A 17,263-nucleotide genomic window follows, 5' to 3' on the forward strand; every position below is an offset into this window, starting at 1 on the left:
AATCCTCCTGAAATTTTTCTCGATTCAATTTACGTGCTTATCTATACATTAAATAAATTACAAAGATTTTTTAAAATAAATTTATTATGATTTTATTAACCAATAAATTTAAATTATATATCGAAAATAAATATATTAAATTACTATTAATATATTTATGTTAGAATAAATGTAGTTTTATATATTAAAAAAAAAAATCTCTTCTTATACAAGTTAATTTTTTTATAGGTGAATCCTATAAAAAAACCAACTTAGACATTCTTAAATTTTAGTCCTGTCAATAGAGTAGTCCTACCGTCTGTAATTAAGCCCTTTTTCTGTCAGTCTTTGCCTTTAAGTTGAGTCCAAGGAGAGAGAAATAAAATTAAACCCGAGAAACACCTCAAGCCAATTAATATATATATAATTACTTCATACTGTTGGTCAATGTCTTGAAGCAAAAAAAAAAGGACACAGAAGAGAAGAAACTCGTTTAAGAGAAAGAGGCTGGGGTTTTCGTTGCAGTGATATCGAGAATGTCATCTTCTTCGAGTGGTGCCGCTGAGAATGGGTTCGAGGGAAGATTTGTTAGCATGAACTGTAGTTGGGGAAAGAAAGTTGGAATCCGCATATCTGAGACAGTAAGGAACAGAAATCGACTCTACTATTTTTGCCAAAATAATGTCTGCGGGTCATTCCTTGGTTGGTGCAAATCTGTTGATTGTGTACAGGCAGCCAACTCATCTGATTTCATAGACTCAGAAAGGCGTCAAAAGAGCTTTGAGCAAGATGGTGTAGACCTCATAGATGAAATCTTGCATTTGAAGAGTGAAGTCAGGAGGCTTATTGGGAAGGTTGAGGGTGTCGAAAATATGGTTGGGTACCTAAAAGTGGTTGTTGTTGCATGTATGATTTGCATTTTGTCGGGAGTCATACTGGTTACCAGTACATTTTTGGGAACATGGGTTAGATATGATGGGTTGGTATCTTGTATCTTTCTATGCTATAAGTAACTTTAAAAGTGACCTGTAATGAAAAAATTTGTTATGTTAATTGGAGTTACTTCTGTGTTTGGAAAATTGCACTCATGGTGGTTGAGAGCTGTAAATGAAGCTAACAACCTGCTATTAAAATTGTATAGTTAAGAACAAAATGATACAGGCTATAGGTAAGAAGCTCAAGCAAAAGAAAATCTGTCAAAAGCATATATTAAAAAATCCAACATTTGAATTAAAGAATTTGAGCATTCAAATTCTCGAGGATCACAAAATTACAACTAAATGAGCAGGCTATAGGTAAGAAGCTCAAGCAAAAGAAAACCTGTCAAAGGTCTATATTAAAATCCATCATTTGAACTAAAGAGTTTGAGCATTCAAATTCTCAAAGATCACAAAATTACAACTAAATAAGTTAATCAGCTTCTCATTTGGGAGCAAAATCTTAGATAAAAAGTACACCATAAGTCTTTATGGCATCTAAAGAGCTTAGCCTAACAAAAAAACTATATGAAATAACAGCTGGTTCCTATTACATGTTCCTGTGAAAAACCCCACAAAACACATGCATTTCAATCTGTTCCTTGAGTCACTTGTGAGCTCGATGCTCCTTGACTACCTTTCACTTGCCCTCTCCTGTTCCTATTATTGTTGGCCTATTAAGTAAGAAAAAGTTGAAAATAGTAATGTTAAACGACACGGACAACAAACTTAAGCAAAAAAACATGATTAAACCAATGCCCATACAAGCATGCTTACATGGCAAACCAGAAATTTCCCACCATCCACAACTACATTTCCTCAAACTCAAATTAACAGAAAACTTAAATGGTCCTTCTGTGACTTCAAACTCCTCATTTGAACTAGGTAACATTCTGCATGATCTACTATACCTGATGAGTCTTTGAAGAGCATAAGATCATCATTTTCCACCAGTCTCTTTCTGCATCTCAAACATCAACATAAGATCATCATTATTCTCAATTTTCAAATTTACACCACACACAATTTCAACAAAATCACATTCTAGCCTAAACAACTTATAAACTTTCTCAAGCAAAATCAGATAAGAGTACTTATCTGGGTCCACATTTCCAATACTTCCCTCTTCTTCTCCACACTTGCATAGTATATGAAAATACTTTGGTAAACTCATCCTGCAAATTTATCATATATTCATTATCAATCTCAGGTACATCATCAATCTCAGGTTTGAAGATTTTGCGAAATTCATAGAAAATCCTAAAATTTTAACATATTTATATACAAAAGTGTATCTAAATCAAAATCTTTGCTATTTATCACCCATTTCTACCATTTAGAAGACAAATCTTCCATGAACACTTCATTAACAAGCAGGCTTCGAGAAACAGAGCATCGGTTTTGCGGAATAAAAAAAAATCCTAACTTTTTTACATATTTGCTTAAAAAAGTGTTTCTAAACTGAAATAATGCTACTCATCACCTATTTTTACTAGTTCAGAAGCAAAATTTGTTCAAAACTTCAAGTTATTCCACGCTTCAATGAAACAAGGACCAAATCTTACCTTTTTGCGAAAAAACTTCAACTGGTCTTGTGCTTTCGATCTTCCAAATCATATAACTTCCAAAGATTTCAATGATGAACAACGGTTTGAAGCTCTCCCATGAACGATTTGCTCAATCTCTCAAACAGAGCTCTGCAACAACCCGCTGGTCTGAAAAAAGGCCATCCATATTCTTTTTCCCTCCAACGACAACATATTCTTTTAAGCAAGGGCAACTATGTCCTTTCATATCGATTTGACAGATAAAGGGCTTGATTACTAACGGAAGGACTACTCTGTTAACAGAATTAAAATTTAGAAATGTCTAAGTTGATTTTCAGAAACCGAAATCCTGAAGTGTTACATGAGCCAAAACTTAGGGGCCATTGTTATTTTCCCACTCAGTAAAAACAAGCAAATTTGGTTACACCCATAACTCGGGATACAAATGCTACCTTAGCTTTGGGCTTGGTCTCTTTCATCTTTCTTAGCTTTGGGCTTGGTCTCTTTCATCTTTCTTAGCTTTGGGCTTGGTCTCTTTTATCTTTCTTAGCTTTGGGCTTGGTCTCTTTCATCTTTCTTAGCTTTGGGCTTGGTCTCTTTCATCTTTCTTAGCTTTGGGCTTGGTCTCTTTCATCTTTCAAGCCCCACACGTTACGCACTAGAAACACACAGCTGTTTGCCAAGTTATTGGCCTTCCACATGCACGTCCAACTTCTAACGAAGCCGGTGTCAGATCTAGAAATAATTTTATTTGAGTTAATATATAAATTTTTTGAAAAAAAAGGAGTCAAATTAATTAATAAATTGAAATTTATGAATTAATTTAGAAAAATTACTAAATATTTTTCTGTTAAATACTCTAACTTTTAATTTTGAATAAATTAAATATTTAATTAAATACGTGAAAATTAATGTTATAAAAGTTGTGTTAATCACACGTCAAAACAATTTTCTGCCTATAAAAACCAAAAATAGCAAAAAAATTATTATTGTTAATATGAAAAGGTGTGTAATATTATTAACATTCATAATTTTACGAGTATAATAAAGAGACTTTAAGACAAAATAATCATTTTAAAATGACTTATATTTTGCACTGTATGAGTCGAAATTTAAGTGAATAATGAAATTTTCCTTTTCCATATGCGTGTTTTCATGCATGAACTGAGTCGATTTTAGTATTTACTAATTATGAAAAATTAAATATAAATTCAATTTCCATAAGGGTGAGAATACAAATTCGATCTCCGAAAATAGTATTTTGCTAGGAGAGCTAAAAACCTTTATGCTCTACAGCTCAAGATGAATTAAACATTCCGGTTAAAAAAAAAAAAAAACCCAAATATAAAAAAGGAATTCTAGTAGTTTAGAGTAGTGTTCCATCTTCCTGGACAAGGTAGATGTATATTATAGTTCCGGTCCCAAAGTATCACACACTGAGCCATGCAGCCCTGAGCTGAAAAAAAAGGGTTTTCACAATTGCTCTAACCCTAAATCTTTCCCGTGCTATTAAATTTGTCACGCATTCAGTGAAATTGGGTGAAGGCCCGCGCATTCTCCGGATTATTTTATTATTATTATTATTTTTAAAAAGATTATTTTACTAATGTATATAGATTTATAATTTATAAATTGCATTTACAAATAAATTAACAAAAACAAAAAGATCTCTTAATTAAAAAATAAAACTCCAAACGTTTAAATTAAGTGTGAACCAATAAATATGGTCATATATAAAGTTTTGAAAATGAAAATTGGGAAGCAATCATCAACACTTTCTTAATTGAAAATGAAAAACTAATTTAAGAGTCTTGTTTAATAGTTTCTTTTAAAAATATAAAATCTAATATATATATATATATATATATATATATATATATATATATAAAACAATGACCATATTTTGAATTTAATAATCACTTCATTCTACGGTTCGAGAAATTCAGCCAATTCCGTAAGATCAGATTTATACACCAATAAAATTAAATCGTTTAACATCACTACAATAAAAGGAAATAATGTTATAAATACGAAAGTTTATATTAGAATCAACCTAACACATACAGAACATTTCTAGTTTACTTAAAGCTATATTGAAAAATGGAAAGAGTTCGTATTAACATAAATTAATAAAGGCAAATTAATGCTCAAATAACGATATATATTGAGATTTTAAAAAGATAAGAATCGCATCTTCAAAATCAGGTGGAACAATTTTAAGCATATAACTTCAATCATACATAATTTTGATTGGATATCATTGCCGGATAGAAATGATGACGAAAACAAAAAGATCTTCTTGGAAATGCATGATTCCAAGAGATATTGAATTCAATAAGGAGTGTGATGATTGATGCTTACCCGTGAGAAGATTGTTGGATTGTAAATGTAAACAAAAATGTGTGGAATACACTAACAGATACCCTATACAAAAGAAAAAAAAAAAAAATTCAACATACAACAAACTAACAAAAGAAAGAAATCAAAGTAGTAACTATATATGTATACAATTAGAAACAAACTAACTATATATTTTATGCAAAAACAATCATCTTGTTCGTTTAAGCCAATAACTATGATTACATATAGATATAGATATAGATACAAAATTAAAAATTTTCAAAAGCCAAATTATCTTTAAAAAATTTTAAATTTTGAAAAATGAAAACCAAATACCAAATAAAATAGAATAGTTTTTAAATTAGATTAGATATCAAAATATATTGCTATTATGTAAATATTAATTTTAAAATTAAAAAAATAATCATCCAATCAAAATATAGAAAAATAAAGAAAAAAAAATCCAAAAATTCCAAGTAAAAATTTTCAAAAGCCTAATTATTTTTAAAAAATTTTAAATTTTAGAAAATGAAAATCAAATACCAAAATAAAATAAAACAATTATTACATTAGATTAGATTTCAAAATATATTGTTATTATCTAAATATTAATTTTAAAATAAAAAAAACCATCCAATCAGAATATAGAAAAATAAAAAAAATCCAAAAAATTCTAAAAAAAGATAAAATAGAATTCTCAAAAATTAGAGTGTCAACTCACATCTTTTTGCATCGGAACAATATATATATATATATATACATTTTCTAAGGTTAGTTTTGTCAATAAATAGATATAGTACATCAACACTCAACAGCAGGAGTTTTTTAAAAATTGCAAGTCAATACCTTTATATTTACTCCAATCGACCCAGCGTTTTATGCACTAAAAATGCTTTATAATAGTATTTTCATGCAAAATTTACCTTTAAAGTTACAATACCGTTGAAAGAGTTTTATCTAGATAATATCTTTGATTTGAAAACGGAAACACGTACAAAAAGTTTGAAAAATGTTATAATATCTCTGATTTGAACATGGAGACATATATGCCAATATTAAAAAATTGTGAGATAACAATATCACTCGTCCCTTGTGTGTTGCAACTGAAATATTTTGTATTGCGACCGACTCTGCTTTCGGTCACTAATATATATTAGCGACTAAGTTTTGAGCATCTGATTCCTTTCTCGGTCGTTAATCGGTCGCTATTTACTATATGCAACTATTTTTCTCTAAATTAAAATACTGACGATCGACTCGACTATGCTTTCAGTCACTGATACATTACCAATTAAGTTTTGAGCGTTCGATTTCTATCGGTAGCTAATGGGCATTATTTTTGTGTATATAGCTTTTTTTTCCAAGTCTTTTCAAAGAAAAGGATAATGTGTTTGTTATATATAGCTTTGGAAGTTTCAAAGAAAAGGGTATTGTACATATTGTGCATAACATCTAAGTTTTTATTGTTATGAGGAAACTTCCTTTTCTATGGATACATGCAATAAAGGTTGCTATTTAAGGGAGATTTGACTTTTGCAGGTGTTTCTAAGAGACTTCTATTAAGATATCTATCTGTCTAAATGTACATAATGTGACTATCTCCTACTCACCACAAAAAGTCTGGTCTGGCACTTATCTTAACAGTCCTATTTCAAATCATTTAAATGGATATATATTATATAAACAGTAACATAATTTATAAGACAAAAATAATATTTATTAAACTATATATATATATATAGTAAATCTATTTTCTAAACAATACTGCCTGTCAAATACTGTATAAAGTTAGAAATTCAAATATCATAACAAGAAAATACAAAAAAAAAAAAAAAAAGTAATTCTTGCAAAACATTTTATCATGCCTTTTATTTTGGGTTAGTAACAACCTCCTGGAGAGTTGCTCAGTTCCTAACAGATGATGATTTGATTTTCTGTTTGTTTCTTGGGATATGTTCCTGCTTCATATCATTTATTAATAGCTGCAAGAACATATACATATACATATATGTATATAAGAATAAAACGAATAGATTTGAACCAAAAAAGAAAAGAAAAAAGGTTATCAATGGGAAACCTTCAGAATTCTAATTAAAGTTAGATTAATTAAAAGAAAAAAGAGCAAAAATTACATATATGCATGAGTTAAAGGCAAACCTTCTGAATTCTGATCGATGGGAGAGACTTGTAAGAGGGAAAATGAAAGAGCACTGAGATATTGGCACGGCTCAATCAAATCATAAAAAATCAACCAAGAAATGAAAAAAAGAATTCAACTTAGGGTTTCTTTTACATGTTCTGAGTGAACCAGGCCAATATCACAATCACTATTTCACATAATAATTATTTAGAATACATAAAACAATATATACTAATTCTTTGAGAACCACAAGAAGAAGAAGAAGAAGAAGAAGAATATACAAGCTGTAATTCAAAATCAAGAAACAAACAAAAAAGAAATAAGAGAGAGAGTGAAAGAAAGGTTGGTTTTCTTGAAGGAAGAGAAGGAGCATATAGCTAGTTAAGGAGGTAGGAGATGTGAGGAGAGATGAGAATGTCTGGGTAGGATTTAAGAAGGGAAGAGGGTCTTCATAAGCATTTAAAACCGCGACTACCGAAGCAGAAAGCTGGGCCATTGCATTTAAATCCATTATTCCTCCCTCCATCTATTTTCTTCTTAGAATAAATTCCATTGCACTTTGGGGCACCCACTTTTAATTCCAATGCATGACCTAATAAAATAACCTTATTGATCCTTTTGGTGGAAAATATAGAACACATATAATTATTAATATGGGCAAGATTGTCAAAAGGGTGAGGAGGGTGCCCAAAGATAAAAGGAAAAGAGAAGAGAAAGGAGAGGCATAGCAAATTAGAGGGATCGGCCATGATGGTGATACTCACTGTATTACCGAACCAGAAAGACCACAAATATTAATGAGGGAATCTCTCTCTGTAACGGATAGGAAGCAACATTAATAGGCAATAAGGAACCCGTGAGACTCTCTTTTACAACTTTTAACCCTCCCCACAATCACTCCTCTTTCTTGAGTGGTTGATACACTTTTCTTTTTTTTCTTTTTTTAAACGTTTGGACTTGTCTCCTTAGTATTGGAGGTTGAAGTCGCTTACCACTCTAACCAACACATTGTCAGTTGATCCACTTTGTTTTTATTACAATATATATTATCTTGCCAATAAGCGACTGAACTAAATCAGCGAAATTGAATTGATTCTTAAGTAAATTCTATTCATTATATAAGTCAGCGCGAACACCGCGTTAAGACGTCTAAGAGTACCTTTTATCATTAATACTGATCTTACATTTATATAAAAAAAAAAATCGGAATCTTATTTAAAGAGTTTGCTTCGTCACTTTCATACTTTCTAATAATTTGTGATCTTATTTAAAGAATTAGCTCACGTAACTATAAGTTTTGAGATTAAATTTGTGTCCGAAGGCGACCCAGGATTTGTCAGGTCCGGGGGCAATATTTTGACGTAGTGATATAGAGATCTCTTCTCATCTTGTTTACTTATCAAATAAGGTAAAAAAGTGGGTAAGTAGGTCACTTTTTTTTAGCTATACAGTGAAAAATTTTACTTGTGTTTATTCACAATGCCGACACATACCCCTCGTTAATATAGCAATTCTCATTCAAAGATAAGGACATAAAAGATTCCTTTGTAATCTTTCATTTTAGAAATTTTAAATGAAGGAATTTGTGAATTTAGAGAATTCCAGTTAGACATAAGCTCAACTTGTACTAGTAATAATAGTAGAAACCCTAATTTTAGAAAGGGTAGTCCTTATCTTTTACCCTTTATTTCTAATTTTTTATTCACTTTTAATAAATTTATATATATTTTTTCCATAATAGATTTTTTATTGTTACTTTCTCTTTATATTTGGAGTTTTTTTTTTACCTTTTTGTGAAGGTTTTTCCTAAGGATTTGTTCTCTTTTTTATGAGGATTTATTACTTAATAAAGGTATAATATTTGATTTTATTTAGTTTGAGAATTTAGGTGTTGATTTGTGATGTGAATTTTCGATTAATGAAGTTTGGTAATGCGGCCATCTATGTACCTCATATCTATAAATTATTACAAAAATAATCCAAATATAGAAGATTTCCAAAAAAATTATTTTATCGTACAAATCAATTAAAGGAATAGTAGTGGGTATTATGGAGATTTATATCTTTCATCGAAATTATCTTTGTATTTAGTTTTATTATTTAAAAGAAAATAAATATTTATTTTGGTTTATTGAAAGATTAACAAACTTTATTACCTACCATACTAAAATTTTATGTATGATCTCTACGAGTATATGTTATGTTTGTTATTATTATTAATGAATTATATTTCTCACAAAGTTAGACATAAGCTTGTAAATAATTGCGAAAATTATATTTTCAATTTCATAGTCATTGTAGTAATTTTAGGACTAGTTTGGTTAATTGATGAATAGTAATTATTTAATAAAATCATAATAGTGGTTGCTATTATTAAATATATAATGAACATAATTATTTTAATACATTATCTCATATCATAGTATATGTTTTTTATTTTTTAAAATGAATATACCAATTTTTTTCTATTTTTAAAATGGTGAAATTAATTTATCAATTTCACTAATTATACTCTTTTTTTTTTCAACCAAACAAAGAAATCTAACAAATCCATTAAATATTTAAATTTCATCAATCCTAACAATCTATATATCTATCTAAAAGATAATTGACTAAATCACTATTTAATTACTACTTATTTAATTGAGATAAAGTTTAACGGAGGTATTTAGATAAAATAAAGTTGGAATAAAGTAATTAATTATTAATTTCTAATAACTAAAATTCTTTTATACTATAAACTTATTATTACGAATATATTTAATAGTCATATATTATTATTATAACCATTTTTAAGAAAGCAATATCTTGTCTGATAAAGCAATTTGATAATAGATAGTAAGATTCGCGATTTTGAATTGCATTTTTACATAAATTTTATTTCTAAAGTCGGAATTTGAAATATGATATCGGTTGTTGTATCTCTATATTTGCTTTAATTATATATTGGAAGAAAATGATCCTTTTATTTATATCTCAAATGTGTAATCCCATAGCCTCCAATAATACAACACCTTTAATCAAATGAGACAAAAAATTAAAAGAGGTAAAAGAAAAAGAAGTATGGTGGAGCCTTTGATGAGTGGTCAAAAGATGTGCGGCTTGATTTCCGTCACGATATATGTGATGAATGGAAGAAGAGTGAAGATGCAACAAGTCAGCAACACGCAGCAAAACTGAAGGACCTGCTCTAATCCATTGTGCCCGATTAACATGAACAATTAGATCCAGATAATCCATTTCCATCTAGATGAGATAAAAACATTTATCAATACTCGAGGTGAGCCTATGCTTTAACCATATATATATATATATATATATATCTTTTCTTATGCACTTTCGTTGCATCTTCTTGCAGGTTACTTTATGATCGAGTATCCCATTTTCTCTAAGACTGGTTTGAAGTTTCCCTTCCACATATAAGTATTTGAAGGGGTAAAACAAGTACATATGATTTGTTGCGTCTAAGGCTCTCAACATCAATTGATTGATATTTTTGACTACTGAAAGACTTCCCTTTTCTGTGAGTGGCCTAACTCTAACATTGTCTACACATAAACATGATAGATACTGGAGTATGAAGCTATTACTTTCTCTTTTTTTATTTCATCCAACTAATATCAGAAAATGAAATATAAAACTACTATATTTAACAAGTTCTGCTTTTCGTTTCAAACCGAAATTGAATTAAAATCAAATTGATCAAAACTGACACTAAATTATGATCAATGGTTTTTAATTTTAAACCGTAACCAAAATTTTACACTTAGTTCGGTTTCGCTGACAATTTTAATTTAAGCCCAGGAGTTTCGATTTAAAACCATGAAAAGAATATTTTTTAAAAAAAAAAAAAAACTTCCAACTTGTTTTTTTATTTTATTATAATTTTTTAAAATAAATTTTAAGAAATTGTATTAAATTGGTTTAGTGTTTTTCAATAGTAATATTTATTATTATTTATTCAAGTTAAAATAAAAAAATTTTAAATTTGAAATAAATTATCTAATTTCAATTTTAAATCAGAATAAAACCGGAATTTACAGTTTCAAAACCTTATTAGAAATTGCCTAAAAGTAGTTCGGTTTCAGTTTCAACTTTCTTATAATAAAAGTAGTTCGGTTTCAGTTTTAACTTTCTTATAATTAGAACTAGAGATTTTGAAACGGAAACCGACAGCTCTGAAACCATGGTCATTTCCTACACCCATCAAAATAATTATTTGAACCAATGTTGTTTGAAATGGAGTGGTTTTAATTTCTTCTCTTTTAAACCTAATTATCTTTTTCTCTTGGGCAATGACTTTGAGGTGGTGAGAATTACTTTATGCTGAGGAATATTTCAAGAACAGTGACCAGCAAACAAGCTTCAATGGCTGATCACGTCTCTCAATTACCTCCAATCCAAAATCAAACGAAAAAAAGATCCATCTTATCTTTCTTGAGTTCTTCAAAGTTCAAAGCTTTCACATTGAAGTTGAATCTGCTATTAGTCCTACCTAAATCATTGACTCTACTAAACTTCTCTCTTACCAAAAACCCATTTTCGTGCGACAAGAACCCAACTAAATCCACCAAAAATTCTTCAGAAACCAAACACCCGATTTTGCTAACTGATTTTGGGGACAATGGTTGCAATCGTGAGTTTTTTTTGTTTAGCATTTTTGTATTTTTTTAATTCCAAACGGTGCGTTTTGGTGTGTGAGTTAGGGGGTTAGATTAGTTTAGTTTAACCCTTGGGTCAGCGTGTGAGGCCTATATCTATATTATTTATTAATTTTTGGGACATTGATTTTAAATTAGAGTACAGTAATAAACAAAATTTTAAAATTGAAGTATTCAGAATAAGGTCAAAATAGGATATAATTAATATAATCTGCAAAATTTAGGGTACTGTGTAATTAATACAAGCCGCAAAGTACAGGAACTGCTATTAAATTATAATAAATTCTACGAGAGTTTCCGCAGGGAATCATTTATTATGGGTCTAAAAAACCCAAAAATCATATGCTCCTTTGAAAATTCTGCTGTAAATTAACCAAAACAATGACATTGTTATCTCACTTTTTTCACTTTATATTATAATTTTTTAATAAAAAATAAGTGAATTCTTAAATTCTTTTATTTTAAGACAACTCCAATATCAATTCCCTTTTTCTTTTTTTTTCTTTTTTTTTTTTATAGGCACCAATCGAAAATATTTACTTTGTGATTTAGTGGTAAAGTGGAGTTCCAAACCAACTTTTATGTAACATATTAAATCAATGTTTTATGCAATTCAGAAATTTGTAAATAAGAAAAAAACTCCTTAATTGTGAATTAAGAGACTATTAAATGTAGCTACATCGAGTTTTCATTTTTTTAATTTTCTAATAATTTTAGAAAATATTTTACAATTAAAAAAAAAAAGCTTGAAATTATCAGACATCGACTTTTGTGGAGTCCCTTTAATTAAACACTTGGGAAGAAACATTTTGCTCCTTTTATAGGTTTGTCAGGCACAAATTTGGATTAGTTAACAGAACACAAAAACCAGCAAAGAAACTGCAGTAAATGGCTGTCAGTCTACAAATGAAGTAATTCCTCAATCAATAACTAACAAATATTTCCAACGATTATCACAATTCTTGCATGTAACATAGGTTCATCAGCACTTCTTGTCTGCAGCTGATAGTAAGTATTCTCACGTTTTCCACACCTTCCACAATTGAACTCCTTTGTTGTTCCTTTCTCATCTTCTTCTTTTCTTTCGATAAATCTTTTCCTTGCAGATCTTTCAGCAATCTTCTCATTCTCCAGTTTCCTTCATCACTTGCCATATCTAGTACACTCAGTTTAGCCACTCCCTCAGGCTTTATAACTCCTGTCAGAATCTTTCTGCGAAAATCTGGGTTTTTAGGATCCTTAATATTGAACAAAAAAGATCCACATTTACTATTGTTCGAGGTCGATCCCCATTCAGCAAACAGTGCAGACTCAACAGCAACTGCTATTTCTACAGGATCATTTATTACTATATCACCATGAGATTCATTAAAAACCAAACATGGAGCTTCAGAAACTTGTTGACGTATTCTGCTTCTTTTTACAGAATCAACAACTGTAAGGATTTTCTTCTGAAGATCACCACCTGCAGGTTTCTTGAGTTATGCTTGGTTACGAGCTAATATTGTTTTCCTCCATGTGAAAATGACTTGACGAGCAAGAATCTGAATTTTCTTGCTAGAATTACGAGTTGCTAAAGAATTACGAATGGCCTTGGAGACATTGGTGGATTTAACATATCAACATTGAGGCGAGATGATGCTTCCATTCATCTTTCTTCATTAGCTGACTCTGCAGCTTTCTTTGCATGGTGAAAATTTTCCACCAATTCTTTCTCCATTCTGATTCTATAGATCAAATTATAATATTCTCTGTGCTTTGATCACTATTTATTTATATTAATTTGATTTTTTTAAATTATAAAACTAACTAACCACGTTAATATGATCTTCTAAAATAAATCAAATATTATTTATATTTTTTAAATTAGAAAAATTTAATTGGTCATGAGTATGTATATTATAAGCTATATAAAAATTCACTAATCACATTTTAGAAAATCTGATTATTCCCTATTTTCTTATTCCGACATTTATATATGTCTTAGAAAAGTTTCTTTGAACATATTCAATCTTTTGAATTACTTCCTAGGGAGCTCCGAATACAGTCAGAAGAGAACACATGACTGATTTCAACAAACTGCTTAGCTTTCCTTCCGGAGAGCTTAGATAATTATAAACTTAAAAATGATACAAACTATTAAAGCTAATTAATTCTAAATTACAAAACAATAAAATTATATACTTAAACTGAATTATATTATAATTTAAACATACAAATTTCTTGATAAATAGATTTACTCTAAACATTTAAAATAAAAATTTTATTTTAATACAGCAACACACGTTTGAATTGCCAAAATTTCAAACACATTATGATAGTACATATAGGAAAATTTATTATTTCGTCATTGAGACTTACTATGATTATTCAAGTAATCTCTGAATATTTATATAAACAATAACAACTACTTAGATAATTATAGCAAAACTCTGACAACGAAATAATAATTTTCCACACATGGTGCCAAGTCAGGAACCCAATAGGAGGCTGCCAAGTCAGGAACCCAATAGGAGGCCTCTTACTTTGATACTAGGCCAGTCTCACACAAGCCCAAGAATCAAAGGAAACATTACATATTAAAGCTTTTTTCCATTTTATGTATGTATTAGAATTTCATATTTTAGGTTGCAATCACAACACCTCCTGGAAGCAAGATTTAAAAAAAAAAAATTCATAAAGAGGTTATACTGTGGTCCACACAACAAGGGTAGTCCTCCTTTATGACCGAGATAACTCAAACCTAATAGCTCCCACTCTTCACAAAATTGAGAAAGCTAACCAAACTTGATTAGCTCTTAGAAGGAAAAAAATAGTAGTAATAAGTTTGCCATTCGTGTAATTATTATGTCAAACCGAGATAATTCTAGAAAAAATCTCTACAAATTACTAAGAACTCTTCTTAATTTAATCGGAAAAAACTAAAAAGGAATCTACAACTAGGAATGAATCTATTAGACGCGAATCTATTTGGACACAACTACGAATGTTTGAGTATCGGCCTTCTAAATGATAATTACAATGTGGAGATTACTTCAAAGTTCCATCTGTCAATACAAAACTCCAAGAACATTACATTTTTTTTATTATTCAATAATTTCAAGAAACCAAGTTATTATCTGCCTTTGTCCAAGAAATTCATTTCCTTTCTTTCTTTATATCTCTCTTCCAAGAAATCATTGCATTCTTTATACCCTTCAATAATTTCAAGAAACCAAGCACTATATTTCTCTGTCAAGATTCATTTCCTCCCTTTATTTCTCTCTTTCAAGAAACCATTACATTCCTTTTATACTTCAATAATTTCAAGAAACCAAGTTATTATCTTTCTTTGTCCAAGAATTGCTTTCTTTATTTCTCTCTATGAGTTATAGTTTTCAAGAAAACACTTCCTTGCCATCAGGGCTAGAACTAGATGAGGCATCACCAGAATGGCACAGCAAAGCAGACAACGGATGGCAACTTACAGCAACAACTATGGTTTGTCTACAAAGTGTTCCTGGTCTTGTAATACTATATGGAAGCATGGTAAAGAAGAAATGGGCTGTGAACTCTGCTTTTATGGCCTTATATGCATTTTCAGCAGTTCTTGTTTGTTGGGTCTTATGGGCCCATCAAATGTCATTTGGTGACAAAATGATCCCATTACTAGGAAAGCCCAAATCAGCCCTTTCTGAAAGGTACCTTTTGGGCCAATCAAGATCTGGTCAGGTTCCTATGGCTGACTATGTGTTCTATCAGTTTGCTTTTGCTGCTATTACAGTGATTTTATTAGCTGGGTCTTTGCTTGGGAGAATGAATATTTATGCTTGGATGCTTTTTGTTCCTTTATGGCTAACACTTAGTTATACAGTTGGGGCTTTTAGTATTTGGGGAGGAGGGTTTCTTGAAGACCATATAATTGATTATGCAGGTGGCTATGTTATTCATTTATCTTCTGGTGTGGCTGGTTTCACTGCTGCTTATTGGGTAATTTTGACATGTACTTTGCTCATCCTTTATTTTTTCTTTTTATGTATCTTTTTTTTTTTTCAAATTGATTATAGTCCAACAATAACCCACATGACTTAATTTTGTTTCTACTAGTTTTTTTTTTTTAGCATTGGACAGGAAAATTCGAATCAAAATCTATTATCGGGATGGATATGCACTTATTATTAGACTATGTCTTTCTGTGCATTTTGTTCCTATTAGTTTTTTTTTTTGCAACCAAGTGCTTTTTCAGGAGTTTTATTTATTTATTTGGAATGATTATGTAGTGATAATCATGTATGTGATTGATTATGATAATCTACTTAATTAGGTAGGACCCAGGCATTCACATGATAGGCAGCACTTCCCACCAAACAACATAATTCACATGTTGGGAGGAGCAGGGTTTCTGTGGTTGGGATGGACGGGGTTCAATGGTGGATCTCCATTTGCTGCTGGTCTTATTACATCATTGGCAATTTTAAATACACATATTTGCACTGCCACAAGTCTTTTGGTATGGGTTTCCTTTGACATGATCATTTACAAGAAAAGCTCTGTCATTGGTGCTGTCCAAGGGATGATCACTGGCCTTGTCTGCATCACCCCTGGTGCAGGTTAGCCTTTCTCTCATTTTTTATTTATTTATTTAGCCTGTGGCCCACTGCGACAACTTTTCATGTGATGGTTAGCGTTTTTACACATTACCTCTATTATTTTATTTATTTTATAGTGTTCAATGACGTTTATATTTTACATGTTCAGGAGTAGTAGAACCATGGGCAGCATTGTTGATGGGAGCAATGTCTGGTTCAGTAACATGGTACACCATGATGGTATTGCACAGAAGATCAGCATTATTCCAAAGTGTCGATGATACATTAGCCGTCTTTCACACGCACGCAGTGGCTGGCCTTCTCGGAGGCATTCTGTCCGGCATCTTTGCTAAACCTGCCCTTCTACGGCTAATGTATCCGAAGTCCACATATGGAACGGGGTTAATGTATAGCTTCACTGATGGAAGACTCAAAAATGGCTTTAAGCAAATGGTTTCCCAGGTTGAAGGAGCAGCTTTTATTACTGCTTGGAATGCAGTTGTCACAAGCTTAATTTGTATTCTGATAAGCCGCATAGTTAATCTTAGGATGGAAGAAGATGACCTGGAAATAGGCGATGATGCTGTACACGGCGAAGAAGCCTATGCACTTTGGGGTGATGGAGAGATAATGCCAAAAGTTCGTCGTCATCCACGACTTCGGAGACTACCTGCTTTTTGCCAATGGCTGCTTTGATACTCTCTGACTGCACTCAAATCTGTTACGAGCATCTAATAAGCTATGAAGTCTTAAGGAATATGGTAATACTCATTACAGAAGCTTTTGTTCAGTTTTTATCAGACTGTTGCACCTGCCTGCATTCAAAATGTCAATTTTCATGTGGGAAGAGAAAAAAGCTGTAAGAAAATTTCCAGAAAGAGAAATTCTTAAGTGAATAATCATTCACAGTGTATCATCCTGTACGACTTCACAATTTCAGAAGTAGTCTTATCGAGGATGAGGGTGTTTTATGTGAAGCACAATCTTTAAGGAAAGAACTGTCATTCACAACTACTAAAGTAATTCTGACTCTGTATCTTCAAATCAATTG

The 17,263-nt window shown here is 30.6% G+C and overlaps 1 protein-coding gene and 1 long non-coding RNA gene across 4 annotated transcripts; one reads left to right on the plus strand and one right to left on the minus strand.

Moving 5' to 3' along the window:
- Positions 1 to 1,289: 1,289 nt before the first annotated feature.
- On the minus strand, positions 1,290 to 7,881 carry LOC110008880 (uncharacterized). 3 transcript variants are annotated; one of them, XR_016320662.1, is made up of 7 exons: positions 7,001 to 7,881; positions 6,709 to 6,825; positions 4,865 to 4,927; positions 2,956 to 3,238; positions 2,522 to 2,796; positions 1,734 to 2,131; positions 1,290 to 1,630 (listed from the first exon to the last, which is right to left on the minus strand). It is a non-coding gene; the product is annotated as an uncharacterized LOC110008880 (long non-coding RNA). The 3 variants fall into 3 exon arrangements; XR_005177400.2 differs by having other exon boundaries at positions 6,733 to 6,825; positions 7,001 to 7,880; XR_016320663.1 differs by lacking the exon at positions 4,865 to 4,927 and having other exon boundaries at positions 6,733 to 6,825; positions 7,001 to 7,879.
- Positions 7,882 to 14,992: 7,111 nt separating this feature from the next.
- Positions 14,993 to 17,235, plus strand: LOC105628517 (ammonium transporter 2 member 3). The gene is made up of 3 exons (XM_012209939.4): positions 14,993 to 15,613; positions 15,948 to 16,233; positions 16,382 to 17,235. Exons 1-3 carry the CDS (start codon positions 15,008 to 15,010, stop codon positions 16,906 to 16,908), a joined length of 1,419 nt encoding a protein of 472 aa, XP_012065329.1. The 5' UTR covers positions 14,993 to 15,007; the 3' UTR covers positions 16,909 to 17,235.
- Positions 17,236 to 17,263: the final 28 nt, after the last annotated feature.

This window comes from Jatropha curcas, chromosome 4 (assembly GCF_041381405.1).
Source record: "Jatropha curcas cultivar XTBG-Jc1 chromosome 4, XTBG_Jcur_1.0, whole genome shotgun sequence".
In the NCBI taxonomy this organism is placed as follows: Eukaryota; Viridiplantae; Streptophyta; class Magnoliopsida; order Malpighiales; family Euphorbiaceae; genus Jatropha; species Jatropha curcas.